Source organism: Panicum virgatum, chromosome 9K, assembly GCF_016808335.1.
Source record: "Panicum virgatum strain AP13 chromosome 9K, P.virgatum_v5, whole genome shotgun sequence".
In the NCBI taxonomy this organism is placed as follows: Eukaryota; Viridiplantae; Streptophyta; class Magnoliopsida; order Poales; family Poaceae; genus Panicum; species Panicum virgatum.
In genome coordinates, this window is record NC_053144.1 from 18,478,599 (window position 1) to 18,499,900 (window position 21,302).

The 21,302-nt window shown below is 48.9% G+C and overlaps 1 protein-coding gene across 1 annotated transcript; it reads left to right on the forward strand.

Moving 5' to 3' along the window:
• Positions 1–9,204: 9,204 nt before the first annotated feature.
• LOC120648437 (salt tolerance receptor-like cytoplasmic kinase 1) lies at positions 9,205–11,136 on the forward strand. The gene is made up of 2 exons (XM_039925217.1): positions 9,205–9,829; positions 9,932–11,136. The coding sequence occupies exons 1-2, from the start codon at positions 9,460–9,462 to the stop codon at positions 10,612–10,614; spliced, it is 1,053 nt and encodes a 350-aa protein (XP_039781151.1). The 5' UTR covers positions 9,205–9,459; the 3' UTR covers positions 10,615–11,136.
• Positions 11,137–21,302: the final 10,166 nt, after the last annotated feature.

Here is a 21,302-nt window from a genome sequence, read left to right on the forward strand (position 1 = left end):
AGTGAAATTGTGTTGGGCCAAATAAACAAATAGAACAGTCCACCAACAGATGTATATTTATTCAGACGATGGATTCAATATTTGTAACCCGAGCGATGCATAATCTTCCCGCTTGCTCTAGCCTGGACTTACTGCCACCATCCGAGCTGGGGCTGCTAATGGGTTGGGTTGAAATGGGTTTTATGGGGTGGGTTTTGAAATGGAGTGTGTTTGGATGATTTAAAATGGGTTGTATTAATTAATGGGGTGGGTCGGGGCGGGTTCTATATAAATGCGGGTTGGGACGGGTTGGGGTGGGTTAAAATGGATACTTTTTACAAAATAGTATAACTATATATAAATGTGGGTCCCACGTGAGAGCTGGACTCTGAAATTAAAACCACGTGTTTATATCAGAAAATTTTATCGAAATTGACTGAATTTTGTTGGAGATGACTCAGTACGACTGACAGCTATTTTGTACAAAGCAGTGTGGCTAGAACTACCTATGGACCCCACATGAAAAGCCGGACCCTGGAATTAAAACCTCGCGTTCACACTATAAAATTTTATCGAAATTGACTGAAATTTGTTGGAGATGACTCAGTACGACTGGCAGCTACTCTGTGCAAAACAGCGTGGCTAGAACTACACGTGGGCTCCACATCAAGAGCCGGACCCTAGAATTAAAACCTCGCGTTCACACTATAAAATTTTATCGAAATTGACTGAAATTTGTTGGAGATGACTCAGTACGACTGGCAGCTACTCTGTGCAAAGCAGCATGGCTAGAACTACACGTGGGCTCAGCATCAAGAGCCGGACCCTAGAATTAAAATCTCGCGTTCACACTATAAAATTTTATCGAAATTGACTGAAATTTGTTGGAGATGATTCAGTACGACTGGCAGCTACTCTGTGCAAAATAGCTTGGCTAGAACTATACGTGGGCTCCACATCAAGAGCCGGACCCTGGAATTAAAACCTCGCGTTCACACTATAAAATTTTATCGAAATTGACTGAAATTTTTAGAGATGAGTCAATATGACTGACAGATACTCTGTGCAAAGTAGTGTGGCTAGACATATATGTGGTCCCCACATTAAGTGTAGAACCACTAAATTCCTCTGCATAGTAGAACCCATGGGTTTTTATGGGTTACCCGCTTATAATAGGGCGGGTTGGTTAGAGTTGAGAAATTAACTAATTGGGTTGGGTGGGGTTGGGTATCTAAATATGTTAATTTTGGATGGGGTTGGGTATAGTGCGGGTTCCAACCCATTAGCAGAGCTAATCCGAGCATCATTTTCCTCTCGAATCTCGAAGAGACCTGCACTGCCACTGCCAGATGATTCTCTGTGGCAGTAAAACTTTTCTTTTAGAAAAACGGATAGGATATAAACGGAAGGTGAGGCAACTAACACTGTTATTTATGATGATAGACTTTTTTCTGCAGAAATAAGTACGTTGAAATATACGTCCCCCACCATACAATAGGCTTATAAGCATCTCATTAATATTGTCCATGGATAATTTCACAAAGAGAAAAAAATCCTTAGCAAAAACATGACCACTAGTATTGAGTCGGAGACTTGTACTAATCTAAATAAGTTTCACTACGAGAAAACAAAATCAGCAGAACGCGCGTATGGATAACCTTTTTTTTCAAGTAAACGCTTTTGAGTTCTGAATGACTGCGAATGCAAGCTACACCTCATTCCAGGAAAGTCATAATGACCTGCGCCACCAAGCAAAACCCAGAGGGGAGCTAGGTGGCAGGTGCCATGGCTTGAAGCTACACCATGCACACGCACGCGTGGCTTGCGCATGCACGAGCGTCCGCCCACGACGCGCACACACGAAAAGGGCAACGACTCTAGCGTGTAATTAACTCGACAAGCCGATGATTTAGGCGACAGAGAGACTCTCGAGACCGACGAAACACTCGCGTGTCCCTCCTCCAGCTCTGCCTCCTGATTCGCACGCAGATTGCCCGGCATCTCTCTCGCCGGGTGGTCGTCGTTGATGGCTCGATCGTACACTAGCTCCTCACTCGATCTTCATGTCGGAGTCCATTAATTGGCTAGGAGTGGATAATCGTACACTAGCTCCTACGGATTAGGCAATTCAAAACGGGATTATTAGCGAGCTAAAGAATCCATTAATTGGCTAGGAGTGGTTAACTAACCCGTCCTCACGGCAACAGGCCGCACCGCACGGATTAGATTACGCTGCTTTTCCAGTACACTCTGAGCTGCTTGCACGTAGTTTCCTCTCGGTACTTCTCTATTGCGTATCAGACCAAGACGTTTGTCCTGTCCCAGCACTTGGCTCAAGCATAACAAGAACAAATCAATAATGCAATAATGGTAGTAACTTTTTCCCTGCAAAATAAAAACTACCTAATACAGTCGCAATAGTGCAAACCTCCGTTGCAGATTATAATTCGTTTGAATTTTTTAATCTCAAATTTAATCACTCGTCTTATTCAAATAATTTATGCAAATATAGTCAAATTTCAGTTATTTTTTATTAATAAAGCAAATCATAACAGAATAAGTGATATTTTGCATAAATTTTTTAATAAGACGAATCAAGACGAACACGTTTTCCTCACGTTTTCCTCGTACCGCAGCTTGATTTCCATAATTCCATGGACAATCTCGTGCCCAAGATCGGACCGGACAGGCCCGAATAGCGGCGACCTGCGATCCGGCCGACACCGGAGTAGACAAACGCCACCCCTGTCCGGTCGCTCCACACGGGCGCTCGTTCCGTGCGCCCCTAAACGCCGAGTCTCTCAGTCAATGGCCGGAAGCTTGCGGAATTGTTAATCCTACCATACCGCCCTAGATAATTTATATGTTTATATATCTGCAAATTTATGCAGTTTCAACGTTGCTGTTGCCATCGCGACAGGTCGGATCCATCCGTCAGAAGCATTGTTTTTGCAGGGCTTCAGCAGAGCACTGGCCGGATTACATACAACTGAACACTCACCCTTGTTCAGTTGCGACGTCGTTTGCTCCTCGCACGTAGCTTCCAAGCACACTGCAAAGACACTCATTTTAATTCCTCCCCCTCCCTTTTTTCTCTCTCCTTTTTCTATCCCGTATCCATTGCACCGAACCTGAGCTCGTTTGGTGCTTGTCAAGGCAAGCAAAGACACTGTTTCATATTCAATCATCCGGATAAACATATGTATAAGAAACGCGTCTATTTGTTCATTTATTTATCATCAAGTAGCCGCACGCACGGGTTAGGAAGAATATAGGTCCTGTCTGATTCTCCGATTCTCTGTAGGGCAGCAGCCGGCTTCCGCACTCCCACAGATACACGTCGCCATTCTGAATGCCCTCGTGAAGCTTCTCGCTTGCTTCACGCTGCCCTTTCGCGAAAATAAATGCCGCCACATCGCCATCGCTTCGATCCTCAAGACATTAGACATCTATAAACCTGCCCGATTTTCGTGTGGCTGATTAATCAGTTTCGCGCGGCCGAATGATAGTTTTTGCTTTTCTTTTTTCAGAAGTGTGATGGAGTCGGGAGCCATCGGCAATCAAGAAGGGATGGCCCGCACAGGAGATCCGGGCTTGCTAGTTAGCGCGCGCGCCCCAGCAGCCAAACTAACAAACGATTTCGGATTGGGCAAAATTTTCCATTGTTGGATCCCGTGTCGTCATTTTCTTTCCGTTTTTTGCTTCCGCGGACAAGGAGCGCACCTAATAATCAGCGCGCGCCAGCCGCCAGGAGTCGTACGACGCTTGTTCAACTTTTTGAAGACAAATATCAAGTGATATTTTTTCAACGTAGCTACAAAATAACATTTTTTGGCATAACTTTTATGATACTTATAATGTTTACACATAATTTTTCAAACCAACTATTTATAGGATAATCTTTTAACACGGCAGGGACAAATTTTACGCATAATTTTTTTCAATCTTCTAACTAAATGATAACTTTGAACATAACTTTCACTAAAACTTTTTACACAACTTTGGGGCATAAATTCGTCGTAAGCTTATAAAAATACAACTTATCGAGATAACTTTTTCTAAAAATTTTTGCAGAGGATAATTTTTCAGCACAATTTCTATGGAAAAATATAATTAGGAAGACTTCTCGGATAATTTTTTCCAATTTTGGAACATTATAACCTATATATATAATTTGCAAGTATAATTTTTTTGCACATCTTCACTGAAGCCAGATTCTTATCATGTACTTTTTATGATGTACATAACTTTTACGTATAATTTTTGCTTAACAATTTGAAATTAATGTTTTTTAGCACAACTTTCACAGTGCATACAAAATTTAATGTGTAATTTTCTAAAATAACTTATAGATGATAACTTTTCAGCACAAATTGTACGAATATGTTATCCGAAAAATTTCTCACACAACTTTTGTACGCACAAATTTATCATGCAACTTCCAAACACAAAGTCTTGGTATAATTTTTTAGTATAATTTTCATATAAAAGTTGTCAAGAAAACTTCAGACATATAGAAGGTAAAAGAAAAATCCAGGAAAAAAAACAACAATTATGGAACGTAAAGGAAAAAATGAAAAGAGAAAATAACGTCACTCACGTGGGGTGGGTGAAAATTAACAGCGGGTGGGGACTGCGCATCGTGGGCCACGAAAACCTGCATCGTGAGCAGCAAACTTGGTCGGAAGAAAAAAAAAAGTAGAGGAGCACTCCACGCTAGAAAAATATGAAAAAGGAAGGAGGCGCTCCCGCGTGTCAGATCGATTGTTGAGAAGCAAAGCAGCGCGCGATCCTCAGAATGGAATCGCGCAGGAGATCGCTGCGTTGTGCTCTTGTGAGATCGGACTCGGACAGGGGAACTTTCTTGACGGAGTTGGACATCTTTTTTCTGTGGAAGAAATCGGACAGGGTTGGAGCTGAGCCATTTAAGTTAGGACGTCGTCTTCTAAATCGGGCCCGGCCGGGCCGCTGTACCTGTACTCGCCATGGACCTTCAATCCCATGCCCTGACGTGAACGACGATCGGTGCGGTGATGCGTTCTATACGGTCTGAAAACTGACGGACGATCGAACGACAAGCTAGCGCTTCGCATTTTCCATTCAGATATCGTGTCTGTCTGTCCGTCTACGAACCAATGATTCGGTCCCTCGCAGAACCTGAACACTAATTATTCAGATATACAATTCTTTTCTGAAGACTGGATGATTCCAATACTCTTTCTTTTTGTCAAGACATGATGATTTCAATATTTCTGCTTCTGAAGATTGAATGATTTTAACTTTTTTTTTTCTGAAGACTCGATGGTTTCAATATTGGAGCTGAGATTTGTGGTCTCGGTGACATGTCAGCCACACCGGCAGACTGGCGTCTCTGAATCTTTTGTCGGTCTCATGCCTGCATGCATGGAGGCCATCACTTTGGCTTGTTCTGTTGTTCATCTCCACAAGTTTTCACTAAACATCTGTTGTTGTTTATTCAGTTGCTTAACCGTGGAACAAAAAACTCGGGAGTGCTTTTGCGGTGCACCGTCAGAAAAGTACCCAGCTGCTTTTCACGCATCAAAGTCGTTGCCGTTGCCTGGTAACTTCACGAGTCGCGACCAAATGGAAACGAGCTGACGGCCTGACGCAGAAGTCTGAACTCGATACTATTCCTTTCAGAGCAGTGGAGCGCAGGACAGTTTTTTTGAACATGTGTAGCACACGGCGGAATTCAGCGCCGAGCTCGGCTCACCGGTCACCAGACTGCGACATGCAAGCTCGCTTCACCTTCAGCTTCAACCATTGCTTTCAGTTTCAGTGTTTACCTCTTCCAGCACCTTTCCTCTTTTTTTCTGAGGGAATTCCGGCACCTTTCCTGATTGCAATATCCTCGATGCAGTAACCGCTGGGAGAATTAAGCGTCTGGGAAACGTGAACAGCCTGACGAAGAAAATACAGTAGCTAATCGCCTGACTGATTGAGGTCTAATGTACCGACTCTGCAGCTTTCAGCGCCGTGCAGTACTAAATCGTACTGACAAGTCCAAATAGCAATGAAAGAGTTCACTTTTTTTCAGCGGCGCAGGACACCGATTTCCCTTTTCTTCGCAACTTCATTCCTCCATGGCACTGTTCTTCACTTCCTCCAGGCTCCAGCCAGCTGTTTCAGACTAAGCCAGTAAAGCCTGGTTTAGATCCCAAAACGTAAAATGCAAAATTTTTGTAAATCGCTTAAATGGTGTACTAAATGTAGTAAAAAAATAAATCGCATTACACAAATGGATTGTAAATCACGAGACGAATCTAATGAGTCTAATTATGGCGTGAACAGACACTAAATTGCTACAGTAATGCTACCGTAAATATGCTCTAATGATGGATTAATTATACTCATTAGATTCGTCTCATAGTTTACATACGAGATTTGTGATTAGTCTACATTTAATACTTCAAATATTGAAAATTCCTTTCTAAAACCACCAAAATACAAAATATAAAATGATCTAAACACACCCTAAGCCACTGGGATCCATAGACCATAGCTAGGCCGATGGGTTACAGCGTCCTCCTGCCCCTGACGAACAATGAGGCGCTTGCTTTATTTAGTCAAGGGCAGTCCCAACCCAGACTCTACCATAGAGTCTAAGCCTCATATATATTGTGTTTTACTGATGTGGCAGTATATTTATGAAAGAGAGAGGGAGAGAAACCAAGACTCCAAGTCTTATTTAGACTCCAAATCTTCACGCAAACTAAGAATGAATGTGAGAGAGATAAGTATGTCATATAATCCAAAGTAATGCACTTTGCATTGGGAAGTATAGTTTTTTGTGAAAGAGTCTTTGAGGCTTAGATTCTAATAGTGGAGTTTGCATTAGAACTGCACTAAACAACGAGCGATTGTTCGGGTGTCCACTGTCCAGTGAGGCGTCCGGATCAGCGCCAAATGATTGCATCTTGGCCCGCAAACCCCTGTACCTGGATGACATATTGACATATAGCCTCAGCGACCTTTTGCTCGATCCCAGTACGCGCCGGCCTTGATTTCAGCAATCAGCAGCGGCACCAGCAGCCGTACGCGGCACGCTCCTTCCCCAGCCCTCTCCCAGGAAGAAACACCGGTGGCGCGTCACACCGGGAGTTCGCGCCGCCGCCCGCTCGCCCGCCGACGCACCGCCAAACCCGGCCGGTCGGCGCAGGGGGACCTGCCCAGCCCAGGTGACCACCCCATGAACGACGCGGGATCACGATCATCTCAGTGCTCATCACCGTTGAGAACTTCAGAAGCTGCGTGCGTGAGCCGAGTATTCAGATGCGTCTTTTAAAACGGGGACGCGTTTGTTTTCAGCATTCAGCATTCAGAGGCAGGCAGCTTGGAGAGCACGAGAGTAGCGGGCGTAGAAGGCAGGCCCCTGCTACCCTTTGGCTCCAGCGACTTGTCACCTTCTCCGTGTCTTGGCTTCCCGGACCGGATCGGAATCCATGGCGTCGCGTCGCGTGTCGTTGCGTTGCATTGGATCGCAAGGGAGGGGAGACCGGATGAGCGCTTGCGCGTCTCGTTCGTCGACCGACGACCGGCCCATAAAAGCCGGGCCGGCGCCCGGCGGGGGAGGGAGGGGGTGGCTTGACGCGATAAATGATCTACCCCCCTCCCACCTTTAAAACGCTCGTACGCGCGCCCATGCGGGGGTGTTGAGTTCACTGAACGCGACGCGAGCAGAGCCTCTGCCCGCCCCGGAGTTCTTGTGAAGGTTCAGGAATCCGATGCGCTTGCGCTTTGTGCGCGCTCGTGGTTGATGCATGCCCCCGTGGAAAGTCTGCTCGCCACTTTCAGCCTCTGGGCCCGTCAGCTATCTCATCGGTGGGTAGATCCAAACAGTAACAATATGCTCTAGTCTACACAGCTCAAAAGCGACCGTGTCCTGAAGAAACCCGAAGCCCGGCCGTTTACAAAGCTCCGCGTAAAAGCTACTGCTCGAATTCGTCTGGAACGCATGAAGAATCCGAATCCCACGGGCAATGTGGTCGACAAGTCCCGCATGGTTCACAGAAGGCATCCCCGCATCCCAAACGGCGACGATTTGAATTGAAATCTTTTGCCTCAGTTTTTTTTTGCTTGACTGAAACTCAACACCAACCGGATCAGGATGCATGACCAATGATGCAGCGATACACCACGAGTACTCTGATACTAGCGCCCAAGAACAAGAAGAAGAATGCATCGCCAGAAGCAGCCAAGAAGGAGCGCATTTATCACCTCGCCTCTCGGATTCGTCCTCCCCCGCAGGACGCATCATCATCGCGCGCCCCTGTGCTGCTGGCTGCTGGCTGCTGCGCCGCGCGCCCCACAAGCTCCCGCCCGCGCGTCGGCCTCGCCTCCATTGACCACCGCCGCCTCTGCTCTGCTCTGCTCCACCCGGCGCGGACCACGGCGCCACCACCACCACCACACCAGACGGCAGGCGCCCCATCCCACCCAACCCCCGGAACCGAGCCGTCCCGATCGGCCTCCGACACGCCGCTTGGCGCGACGCGCTTCGCCCACACACCCTCCACGCAGGAGAATTGAAGGGCTCCGTTCTTTCCCCCCCACCCAACGGCTCCCGTAAGCATCGTACTGACAGTGGTTAGATCTCTGATGACGGGAGTAAATTTTCGATGCTGCATTGGAGCCTTTCGATTCGAGCTGATCGGGGCTCGGCAGCGGCAGCTGACATGCCACGGAGAAGCCTCCGACTTTTTCCGCGGGGAGCTCGGCGTCGCGCCATCATCTCGCGCTGCCTAGTCGACCGATCATCGATCAGTGGTGGTTGCCGGACATCCTGGATCGTGAAGGAACCATAACTGTTCGGCTCGGGGGCTTGGGTTTTCTGCGAACCATGTGTGCCCTGCGGTGGTTGAGCAAAGCTTCAGCCGTAACCTAATCCAGTGGAAGAAGCTCCACACTGATGGTTATCTAAGCATCATCATCATCATCCATGTACCACCAATCCAAATATCCATGAACAAGGGACACAATTTCATCTGTAATCTGTCGATCTCCACAGATAATGGAGGGCTAGGAAAATGAGCAAAAAATGGCATTTGATGTCCTCCAGAAGCATATTAGGTGAGGCCATGCATAATAGGGTGACTTGTGAGTAAGGTGGGCCCCACGTGGCAGGCGCACCATCATGCCTCCCACTGCTGCATAATTTCCCCCGCTCGCTTACATCATCACTCATCACAGCTCACATCCTAATGCTGGCACTTCACAGTTCGCACCCCCACCAAATCCGAATTCCCCACGCCCGCCTGTATATAAGCCTGCACCCCAAGTACACAGAGGCGCGATACAGAGAGGCAGAGGAGAGGCACCCTCTCAAGCCTCAAAGGCTTCACGAGACCTCCCCTCTGCTGCCATCTCCTCTCCTCCCCTCCTCTCCTCTGCTGCTGCTGTGTGTGTGCAAGAAACCCCAAGGGAGAGGTGAAAGCAAGAGGCTAGGCTTCCTCGACGGAGATGGGGGCGCAGAGGTACAGGTTCTTCTTCTGCGGGTGCGGCGCCAATGCGGCGGCCGGCGACCGTGAGGGCGACGACGACGGGGATTTCGGCGCGTTCGGGGAGAAGGCCGAGAAGGGGGCCGAAGCCGGCCCGCGGGGGCTGTCGTGGGCGCAGGTGGAGGCGATGACCGGCGGGTTCACCTCCGCCGTGGTCGGCGAGGGCGGGTTCAGCACCGTGTACCTCGCGCGCCTCTCCGGCGCGCTCGCCGCCGTCAAGGTCCACCGCAGCAGCGAGCGCCTCCACCGCGTGTTCCGCCAGGAGCTCGACGCGCTCCAGCGCGTCCGGCACCCGCACATCGTCCGCCTCCTCGCCTTCTGCGAGCAGCAAGGTTAGTTGGTGCCCCGCGCTCTGTCTCCTCCTGTCTCCCTTCGAGCGACCTGTACCGGCGAGCGGGCGTGCTGAAAGGTTTCTGCTCTCGTTCGATTTGCAGAGGAAGGCGTGCTGGTGCTCGAATTCGCGGCGAACGGGAACCTGCACGAGCGGCTCCACGGCGGGGGCAAGGCGGCGGGGGCTATGCCGTGGGCGCGGCGGGTGTCGGTGGCGCTGCAGGTGGCGCGGGCGCTCGAGTACCTGCACGACCAATGCGAGCCGCAGGTGGTGCACGGCGACGTCAAGGCCTCGAACGTGCTCCTGGACGCGTCCATGGCCGCCAAGCTCTGCGACTTCGGGTCGGCGCGGATGGGGTTCTCCGCCGCCGTCCGCCCGCGGCCGTCGGCGCGCACCATGCTGGGCTCCCCGGGCTACGTCGACCCGCACTACATCCGCTCGGGCGTGGTCACCAAGAAGAGCGACGTGTACAGCTTCGGCGTCCTGCTCCTGGAGCTCCTCACGGGGATGGAGGCCTTCTGCGCGGCGGAGGGCCGGCTCCTCACCGCCGTCCTCGCGCCGCGGCTCAGGGCAGACTGCGACGCGCGCGGGCTGGTCGACGAGCGCCTCGGCACCGCCTACGACGCCGCCGAGGCCGCCGCGGTGGCGGCGCTCGCCGCGGCCTGCGTCGGCGAGAACCCCAGCCTCCGGCCGTCCATGGCCGACGTGGTGCGCACCCTGGAGCAGGGCGCGCAGGGATCCATCTCCGCCGTCGGGAGGGGATCGAACGGCCACGGGAAGGTCTGAGTCACCAGGCGGGGGAAGTCGTCGCTCGCCCCGAGGCGCTCAGATCTGGCATTCTGGATTGCCGAGTTGTTAACTTGCGGCGGTGAAGTGCGTGCGCCCGCACACGTGGCGCCCGGCTACTGGTTGCTAGGAGAACAAAGCGTTGTTAGTGGGCGAGCATATCAAAAAGAACGCCTCAAAAAAAAAGGAGAGAAAAGAGATTATTTAGGGGAAAAGATTTGGAGGAGATAAAAAGGCGACTACTCCTAGCTAGGCCAGGGTTCGTGTGCTAATGGGGAATTTCAATCATATTAAGCCAAAGTGGGCATCGATCTGGGGGAGACAAAAAAAGAATGGATCGTACATCGCACGATTCTAAGATTTTGTTGATTCTTGATTTCTTTTGTTATTTTTTGTAAAGTACAATGTGTGCTCTTGGCTCATTCGCTCTTGTTGTTCAAACTTTGTCCGTTGTTGTTTTTACTTATAATTTAGCTAGATTTCAACTTGTATTCGGTTTATAAAGAGCTTGGTCTGCCTAAATTCCGCGCAAAAGTTACTTGCAGCAAATGTGGCCTTGGCAGAGCCGCAGAAGGGCAGTTCAAGTATAATTCAATGTTCCAGTGTAGGGCACGGTAAGGCTTCGATGAACAAATAGCAACAACCCAGGAGTCCTCGTTCAAAAATAATTGGGTGCTGATACTACGACTTTATTCCGCTGTCAGAGCTCGTGCAGGGCTAATAATTGGGTCTTTGCATCTACTCTCTCTGTCTCTAAATAAGAGTCGTTTTTTATTTTCGTGCCACAAGTTTGACTAGATTTGTAGAAAATACGTGCAACATTTAAACTTCTAAATAAATTTTATAAAAAACTAGATTCAAATATCTACATAATAATATTTAATTTGTACAATAAATATTAATATATTTATATATATTTGGTTAAAGTTATTTTTCAGAAAGCGAAAGCGACAGTCAGGGGACGGAGGGAGTAGCATTCAAACTCTGGTTTTGAACGCACGCATTCGCGTCTCCCTTCTCCGCGCCAACGCAAGCCATGCTGCTCTCTGACCGAGTATAATACCAACCCATACGCTGCTACTTGCGATAAGAAAAATACCCCCTGCATATTCTTGGTCAAAAATAAATATATCCACTCTCTTTCCCTTTTCCTTTCCGTATTTCATTCCAAGACGACTTGATCAAAAGGTACCAACATGCCGCCCAGCAATTGTACCCATTTGTAGGACAGTAATTTTTTTTTTGAAGAAATTAGGGCGGTAAATTGTCCTTGTTGGGAAAATAAAACAGGGGGATTAGCCCTAATAATGGAAGCCAACAAGATTAGTCTATGGTGTTTAGCGCGCAGCGCAGACGAGCAGCCAGAGCAGAGCTTGACTTTAACAAAGCCGTTGAGAGGGACACATGTGCTCCCAAACCGAGCGCACGCATTGTTCTTTTCCCTGGGAAAAAAAACTGGCACGCATATTATTATTGGCCCGCGGAAACAGTCACAGGTCTCGCGCCGCGCGGCCAGACGGGACGGGACGTTCACGTGCGAGGTCAGGAGAGCGAACCCCGTAGTCCCAGTCCCCCCACACGGGAGACGCCGTGCCGGCCCGGCCCCGAGCCTCACACGTCACGGCGAGCTGCCGTGCCCGCGCCGGCGCCGGCGCCGGGCCGCTGCGCTGCGCGGGTCGGGTATGCGTCGGGGGTCGCGGGGGGAGGCGGTCACGGGCGGGCGGGGGCGAGAGCTAGCAAGCCTCGCGCGCACCGTGACGTTACCGGCCGGTGGCGCGTCCCGGTCGGTGATCGCGCACTCGGACCGCCCGGGGGGGAATCGGCCCGGCATCTCTTTCGGCCGCCGCCGACGCGACGGCCCTCCGCTTGATGGAATAGCGGGTTATGGCGTGTGAGCGCTCGGTTTGTGGTTAGTTAATTTATCTTTGGCTTACTGCTTTGTGTTTGGCCACGAGTACAACATCTCGTGAAGAGGAGAAACACCAAGTAGACGGCTTTTAAAAATCCAGTTTTTTCTACTAGTACAAATCTCTCTTATTAAAGATGGCCGGCGGACACTCAGCTTGGCCACGTTAGCAAAGAACGCGTGGTCCGTCCGATGTTGATCGGTTGGCTCGCGATGAGCGGCGAATTTTTTTTAACAGTTGCACGATGTGGATCAATCGTGCTGCACAGTGTGATGTGTGGATGGACCTTTTTGCTGTCGTGTGCCATGCTTGTTGCTGCTTTGGCAGCTCCGTACGTGTTACAGCTCGATTTCTTCAGCCGTCGGCGGATTTGGATAGAGGTAAATTGACTGGCCTCTTCTTTTCCTTCCTCTTGCCTCCGGGGGAAAGGTCTTGTTACCTCCGTCGATTCTTTCATTCTCGTCGCTCTCGTTGTCGGATTCAAACGTTTGTGTTTTTTTATTCCTCCGGTGGATACTCCGTCACCTTTGTGCAGTTGATTCTCATTCTTTTCCCTTTTATTTTGGCGCTTGTGCTTTGTTTTTATTTTCTTGTGATTTTATTCCATGGTTTGGATGTTGCTACGCTTGTTGTTCGCTTGCGATTCAGTTGGAGAACCTTCTTGTTTGTAGCTTCGCTATTGATTCAAATCTGTCTTTCCCTATTTTTTTAAAGACGTGCCTTCATTTTTTTTTATTTCATTTCTCTTTCTGCCATCTTTTGAGGTGAGGGTCATGGGTTTGAGTTTAGATTCGCATATGTAGGTACCGTTGCAGGTTGTGCTGATTCGTTTGTTGCTTCGTTTATGCTAATGGTAGCCGCAGCTTCTCTCTTTAGGTTTGTCTCCTTTCTTGTTTCCACCTTTCTCTTCCTATCTGCATTTTCAGCTTTTGACTTCAAATTGTGAATTTACCTCGGGATCCTGATCATAACCTTGGGAATGAAAACACACTTGCTAAATACTCCCTCCATTCTAAGAAAATAAGCTATTCTATAATTCAAAATTTGCTCCCAAAAAACAAGTCAAATTACACTTTTTGATAGGTGCATGTGCATGCAATGCCAAATATAGCTAATAAATAAGGGCAAGCATGGTCATTTTACCTTCCGATTAATCTGTCATAATTTTCCTTGAATGACTACGCATGCACGCACATCCTATTTTAGAGGATGGATAGGTGATCATAAAATTAACAATGTTTCAAATAGGCGCATTACCTACTAATAAAATTATAATTAATTGTAATAGTAAATGTGACGTCCAAATTTGATCGGAGAATCTAATATGGATTTAGCATGTGCCACCACGAGAAATCAAATCAACCGAATGTGAAGCAGTTCTAGGTACCCTTGATCGTGGCCATCAAGCCCCTCCTTGATTAATTGGCAATCAAGTGCTAGAATGAAGTGATCATCTCTGCTTTACGCTGTCATCCAAGTAGTTTATGCTCCTGCATCAATCATGTCAAAGAATGAAACAAACATTTCTACCCCAGTACCCCACAGTGTCACCCTTAAATATGCGGTGCTGCACTGGTACGGCTACGGCAATTGCTCTACCATGAAAAAAGCTGACTGTTTATAACATGATATATCTGTTGATGTTACCTCTACCATGAAAAATTAATTGATATATATATTCCTCTCGACAAAGGCACTTCCATAAAAAAATTATGATTTCATCACTGTGTCCTTTTGAGCACTTTTACAGTTTTTCTCTTTGACGTAAACATTTCGCAAGGCAAGTGAGGATTGATTGGCACATCACAGATGACAGCAGTTGCACATGAAAGTCATGGAAAGTACTATGCTTCTGGTTCACCTGTATTGTCACATAAAGTACTATGCACAGATACCAACCTTGTCCTCGACTCATTATTCACAGGAGGATGTGCACTTCAAACCGTCAAATGGAAAACAAATTGCATGGAATCAAACATGACCCTGCTCAATCTTTTGTTGAAGAGCAGAGGACAACGGTCGTGTTGCAGTGACAGCATGCATTGCCTAAACCAATATATGTAGGATCTGAACAAGTTGCTGCTCTTTTGCAAGATCTAGCTTGTATTGTAACTGAGAAAGGATGTCGCCTCTTCCCTTTTGAAGATAACTACCACATGTACAACTAGGACCACTGCACTGGCTGAGATTGGCAGCTGAGCTCGCCCACAGCCTCAGAGCCATCTTGCAGCAATGCAGATTCTTGTTTAGAGCAGAGTCTCATCAATCCTTGTTTAGACAAGAGCCGTTAATTCTACCCAGCTTGATCCGAAATACATGGGCGCAGGGTCAACTAAATCTGAAAGCAGGAAAGAGATTGCAGCCCTACTTGATTTACGGCTACGACTAGATTAGCACATATACTAGTACACATACAATGGCAGGTCAATTTTGAACGTTCAGTTATCTGTGGCTATGGATCATATGCTAGATCCATTAATAATTCAATGTATTCAGCCACACCACATCAAAGTGAAGCTCCCTGTATGTTACTATTACTCCCTCTGTCCACTTAGTGGAGGCTGTTTTGTTTGAGATAAACTGATAAAGTAGCCGGATCTTATTCACCTGGCAGCATGGGCGGATTCAGCGGTGGGTCTGGAGGGGCTCGAGCCCCTCCTACCACCGCTGGATCCATGGAGCCCCTCCTAAGCCTCCCCTACAATTTTTTTGACATGAATACACTGCGAGAAGAGGCTAAAATTATTTGGAGGTAGAAGAGAGCCCATCCTAATAACTATCCTGGATCCGCCACTGCCTGGCAGATAACTGTATACAAAATATATCTCCAGATCTTATCTTAGTTCGGCATGCATGCTGTGACATCATGCTTGCGTGAGAGCCTGGAGGCCGTTAAGATTAACCAGTCCTGTCCTTCCCAGTGTTCCCACATGGCATACTCTCCCGTTGTCCTCGATGTTTAGTTCTTTACATTTCCCTGGCCTTGTTCCACGGTAAAACAAAAAAATAATGTCATGTTTGCATTGGAACATCGTAGTAGAAATTTGTCTCAGATCCTGCCGCAACCTGTTGATTCCCGTAATACTGGCGCAAAATTCCTCCCACTGTCGTGGTCCAAACAGAGCCCAGCATAATTGACCAGCTCGATCCGGGCAAAGCCTCTCAGTCGAGCTCTGAATAATTCCTGCAGGTGCATGCGAATTATGCAGGGAGCAGTTGAGACGGTTGGGCGCAGTAGATACGATGCCAACTAAATTCGCTCCGATATTTCTGATCTCTGCGGCTCGAAAAGAAAAGGTAGAACAAAGGAAAGAAAAGACTGGGGCCGCCTGGCTGGAATGTTGGCTGGATCATGTGCTCAAATGCGTGCGCCCAATGCAGGAGGCGCTCACGGTCGACTCCTCTCCGGCGTCTTCCCAAACAATAATTTGCAGCCACGAGCGGACGAGCCCGTCCAGTGCGATCACGCGCCTATTCTAATGCCATTATCCTTGCATGATGGTTTTCTCAAGGATGGCAGCATCATGCAGCAAGCTAGGTTGTGCCATGATAAAAAGGGAGGAAATAAGTGAGTCCATTTTCTTTTGTGCGCTCCGATGAAAATTTTTCTGAGAAGATTGTGCTGTTATGAGCGATCTCCAGGTCCGTTTTCAGGAGAAAAGAAAGAAGGAAATGGAGGAGAAGTGCCTCTGCTCACATGGAGGACAGGCGCACTGGAATGCAGGGGAAGCAATGTGTGGGGGCACATGATTGTTCTTACCAATTTCGCAGGAATCCTACTGGCCAAGTTACAATAATTAAACACAACAAATAAACATTGGAGAAATTCATTCCAAGGCACCTGGAACCATCAATGTATTTTTGACGGACAGGACTATCAGTTGTGGATAGCAATGCAAGGAACCCGCGCGCCTTTTCTTTGAACGGAGAGAATGTTACTTTGCAAGTTGCTTGCGATTCCCTCCAGATTTTCAACACCCTAATCAGGGGCACATCACATGCATGCACAGCGATGGAACTGAGATCACATTCGAGTGCGGTTTCTGTTTTTTTTAATAAAGGGTAGGAGCACTGCCAAATCATGTTAGAAGGGAAAGCAAGTTTAGTCTTACAGAAGTTCTATTACATAAATAACTTAAACAAACTCTGAACTCTTGCTGAAATAACATTAGAAACTAGAAAAGCACCGGCGTTCCACACGCCTGGACGCGCAGAGTCATCTCCTCCTTCAGGAACTGGAATACTGTCGTCGGGTCAGCCTCTTTAGCTTCAAAGATCCGTCGATTTCGTTCCTTCCACAAATTCCAAACCGTGTACATATTAATCGCCGCCCAAGATCGACGTTCCTTCTTTGTCTGCAGATGCACTTCCTGGTTCCATCACTCCTCTATGCACATAGTTGCAGTTGGCTTCATGACCCTGTTGCCTGTCCACGCCTGAACGTGATCCCAGACTCGCTGCGCGAATGGGAGTGCGGTTTCTGTTGGCCCTGCAGTTGCAGTTGCATGGTCACGAGCACGTAGTACACCTGCTACCAGCAGTACAAAATCAGAATCCGGAGAGCACTTGCATACATGATGCTGCTCTTGAAGATGCCGAAAGAAAGATGATTGCCTTCTGCAATGTAAAGCTAGTGAACGAAACCCTTACCTGTAAGAAGGGACTACCTGCGGCAGAATCAGATCTCTGAGCTGTTAACTGTCCTGCGATGGCTGCCGGGGTACATCTTACCAACAAGAGAGATGATGAAACCTTGGCCACCGAACATGCATGCAAACAAAGAAGATGCCGATATCAAACAGAGCAGTACAGGTTGTTCGTTCACGGAAAAGCGGGGGCGGCTGGGGCGCTAACCATCCTAATCCAGATCGTACTACCGGTTCACGGATCGCAGGCAGAGAAGAAAAAGGGCCAGGACTTTTGCATGCGCTTGTAAACAACAATAGGGTTAGTTCATCAACGACCTTATCAACTATTGGTGTCACATCTACCACTAGCTTGCGTCATTCATCTTCCATGGTTTGGAGGACATACGTAGCACATGCCAAATGCTATCATGAGGTTGACATCTGCAGTGGTTAACTACTTAACTCAACTACCATTACAGCATCATCACCAAGGACACAAGGAAAAGGCCAGAGCCCCCATAACAAACTGCTACTCCCTTCGCTCACAATTCAAAGACAATGTATAATGCTGTTTTGGGCATTAACTGAATTCCTAAATATACTAGCTAGGTTTGGTTAGTTTGTATAATATATTTATTGAAAAGAAATATGTATCATTTTAAATAACCAGACCCAACTCATAAATAAATGTAATTTGTAGTAACTAAAATTTAGAATAATAAAGCCCTTGGAACCTAAAATTAATGTGGCTCATTTGCGGCTGGAGGGAGCTCTTACCAAGCAAATAATTCAGGTATGGAGTATGTTATATCCACACCAAAGAAACAAAAGAGAAAAAAAAAACAAGGAATGATTTCTGGTGGCCATAACCATAAAGGAGCAGCTAACCATCAACTAACCCTTCCGATCAACAAACTTATAATTCATCACATCTGCATCCATCGGACCATCTTCCCTGGCCTAACATGCATGCTGGAAGAGCAAGGCGCACAGGTATGTGCGAGCATAATGGAGAGCACAACCAATGCGGCAAAGACGGGGGAGGCACGGCACATGCGGGAAACACTTCACGCCGGGGCAGCGCTGTGGCTGGCATGCGTGAAACTGTTGGAGGCCGATGGCCATACGGGGGGACAGGATAGGACCTATGGGCTAGCCAACATCCTCTCTCATCCATTGCTGCATGCATGGAGGATCTGCATTGGTCACTTGGTCCGTAGGTCAACCCAACAATGTACATAGGACCAGAATAATGTAGTACTGCTACTACTAGTAGCAGTACTATTCATGTGAAGAATATATGGACACTGCTGCCAATTGGAACAGTACGGAAGAAGTTGGCGATTAACAATGCTACACTAGCTTGGTTCTTTATACGTGCGATATAGAATGAGCAGCCATTCTCAGACGTTGGTCGGTCAGGGACGTTTAACAATAATCCCTAGCAACCTATGACGAACCGCTAGTAAAATTAAAGAACACTAGAACAGAGAACAATCACGGGCACGCTGTAATCATTCATTTTTTGTTAACGATGTGCAGTACTACTTACTACACTGCTGCCACTAACTACTAATAACTATAGGTTCTCGATCAAATCGAGCTGGCAGTAGATACTAGCTAGACGCCGATGATCCAATGAGCTACGCGAGTGCATGTATTTTTTTTGCCCCCTGATTTTCCCAGAGCTAATAACAAGCTATAGGCAAGGCAAGTAGGCACTGCACGCATGATTGCTAGAGCGTGGTAGCTGCGTGCAGTCCATACTCTGCTAGCTAGAATGGCGTGGTAGCTCATGACGTGCTCCACAATGCATGCGTGTAGGAGTGTACTGTATGGACTCCATGCATGCATGTGTCCAATGCGTGTAGCCATTTCTCCAAGCACAAGGAAAGCTATGCAGATGCATCGTCGAGACATCCTTCACGGGCACACCACCTACATCATATCGCACACGCCCCAGCCATATGGGTCGCGTTGGTGGGGCGAAGGATCGGAGATGATGGTGGCCTACGCCGCTGGCGTCGTCGTGTAGCTCGATCGATCGCATGCGGCTCTGGAGAGTCTGGACCTCACCTCTAGCTGGAGATGATCTATTCTGATCTTGTTAGCCTTATCCATGGCGCGCCCGCCCGGCCCGGCCCGGCCCTGCACGGCGCCACTAGCTCATGATCTATCTGATCGATCCGGCCAGAACGAAGACAAAGACGAAGCGCTGCGCGGTCGTCCCCGTCCCCATCCCCATCCCCACCCATCTGTGATCCGCCACGCCGGGAACATTCTGCGGCCGTCGCGCTGTTTCGGTCTTGTTTGGTTAAAGGGATTTTTTTAAGTCCCTATCATATCAAAAGGAATCTTACTATTTTATAGTATCAAATAAAATCTGTTTATAAATGGTTTTTGACAGCTGAGTGCTAATTCGCGAGACAAATCTAATGAGCCTAATCAATTCATAATCCCCTTCATCGTCAACATCGACCAGTCTAACCAGCGAAGGCCATGTGGGGATGGCGGCCAAAGGGGACGAGCACACCTCGTGGAGACGAGAACGGCTTCAGGGAGGGGTCCTATTGGGTGTTTGTTCCTGACGCGAACGCGCCTGTCCGGATGTGTTGGCGAAGCGAGAGGATGATGAAGGCGACACAGTAACACATACGGGTAGTGGCAGCGGCAGCGGCAGACACTGCCTTAAACACCCCCTTCAATTAGCTTACCAAACCTTGCTGCATAAAAAGTTCTGAACACACCATTGCGGTAGTAGCGGGGTGATTTGATTTACGGCCGTTGTTTCGGTGATTTGATGGAGGAACTTCGCTGGCTACCGGCGAGGCCGTGACCGACTGGATTCTGTACAATGCGTGCACTCCTCTGCCGATGCCTCGTCCTGCCTGTCACGCTGCATGCGCTGGATCTCTGACAGCCTCACTCCACGGGTGGCGTCACGCATCGTGGCAGGTGGGCCCCCGCCCCGCCGCAGGGCTGGACCGCCAGCCTGGCACCACCACCACTCCTCTCGGATTGGAGCCATTGGACCCGACATCCGCCCTGCTTGGTGGGCCCGCCCCGTGCCACCACCCCTGGAGTTTGAATTCTGGCACCCGTCCCCACCGGATACGGGGCCCGCCAGCACGTGCCGCTCACGCCCGCCGTCACGTGCGAGCGAGCCTTTCTTTCCCCTCCAGCTCCAGCAGTCCAGCCCCGACGTCACTCCCCCCCTATCGATAGGTAGGCAGGGCGTAGGCTTAGCTGGATCCTAGGAGCGCGGCCACCAGCCCCAGGCCCCAGCGCACATCCACGATCCCGCCCAGAAAATGTACAAGGGACCAGCGGCCGGGATGATTGGCACGTATCTAACCACTCCCCCATACTGCGCGCGGGTGGTACACCCTACGGGTGCCGCCGGTATGTCCGTGCTCGGATCGCTATCCGTATGGCGCTTTTCAGCAGCTCGTTGCCCTGCGCCGCGGAGTGGGCTAGCCTACGCCGATAACCAAGCGGGGTGAAGCGGGGCAGCCGGCAAGTCGGCAACCGCAGCGGCATCGATGGACATGGCGCGCGCACATGCGCCGGGCATGGGTTTGTTGGCGGCGGCGGCGGCCGGCGCCCAAAGCTGCCGTCGCCGCAGCAGCAGCAGCTAGAAAAGGGCGCGCGCCTTTGCGTCGCTTTGGCTCCACCTTTGCAGCTTTAGCATCTGCCCCGATCTGGGGTTTCGGATTGGGTGGATCTCAGTCCTGAGATGGTTGCGTTGCTTATGGCACAAAAGAGAGGGCGTGTGTCGAGCCGTTACTGGATAGGGCTGCACACTTGAACCGCTGCCAGGTCGATTGGCGCATCACCGATCTCCTTTTGAGGAGACAGTGCATGATGTCACGAACGCTGCTAACCCTGCTACTATCACAGTGAGGAGGGGCACTCGTGCTGCTCCTCGTTATCCTATTCCCCCAAATCAGCGTGACACCGTACGGGTCGGTTAAATCTTCTTTTTTTTTTTCTTTCTACGAGTACAATGCAGAGGTCGGCACATGTTTTCCTAGGCCAATACAAAGAGAGATTAGAGCTTTACAACGCGGGCGGTGGTGCAACTTTTCAGAACCGGAACGAGGGCGTCGCATTTCTCTTTCTTTATTAACCCCCGTGACATCTTTACAGGCAC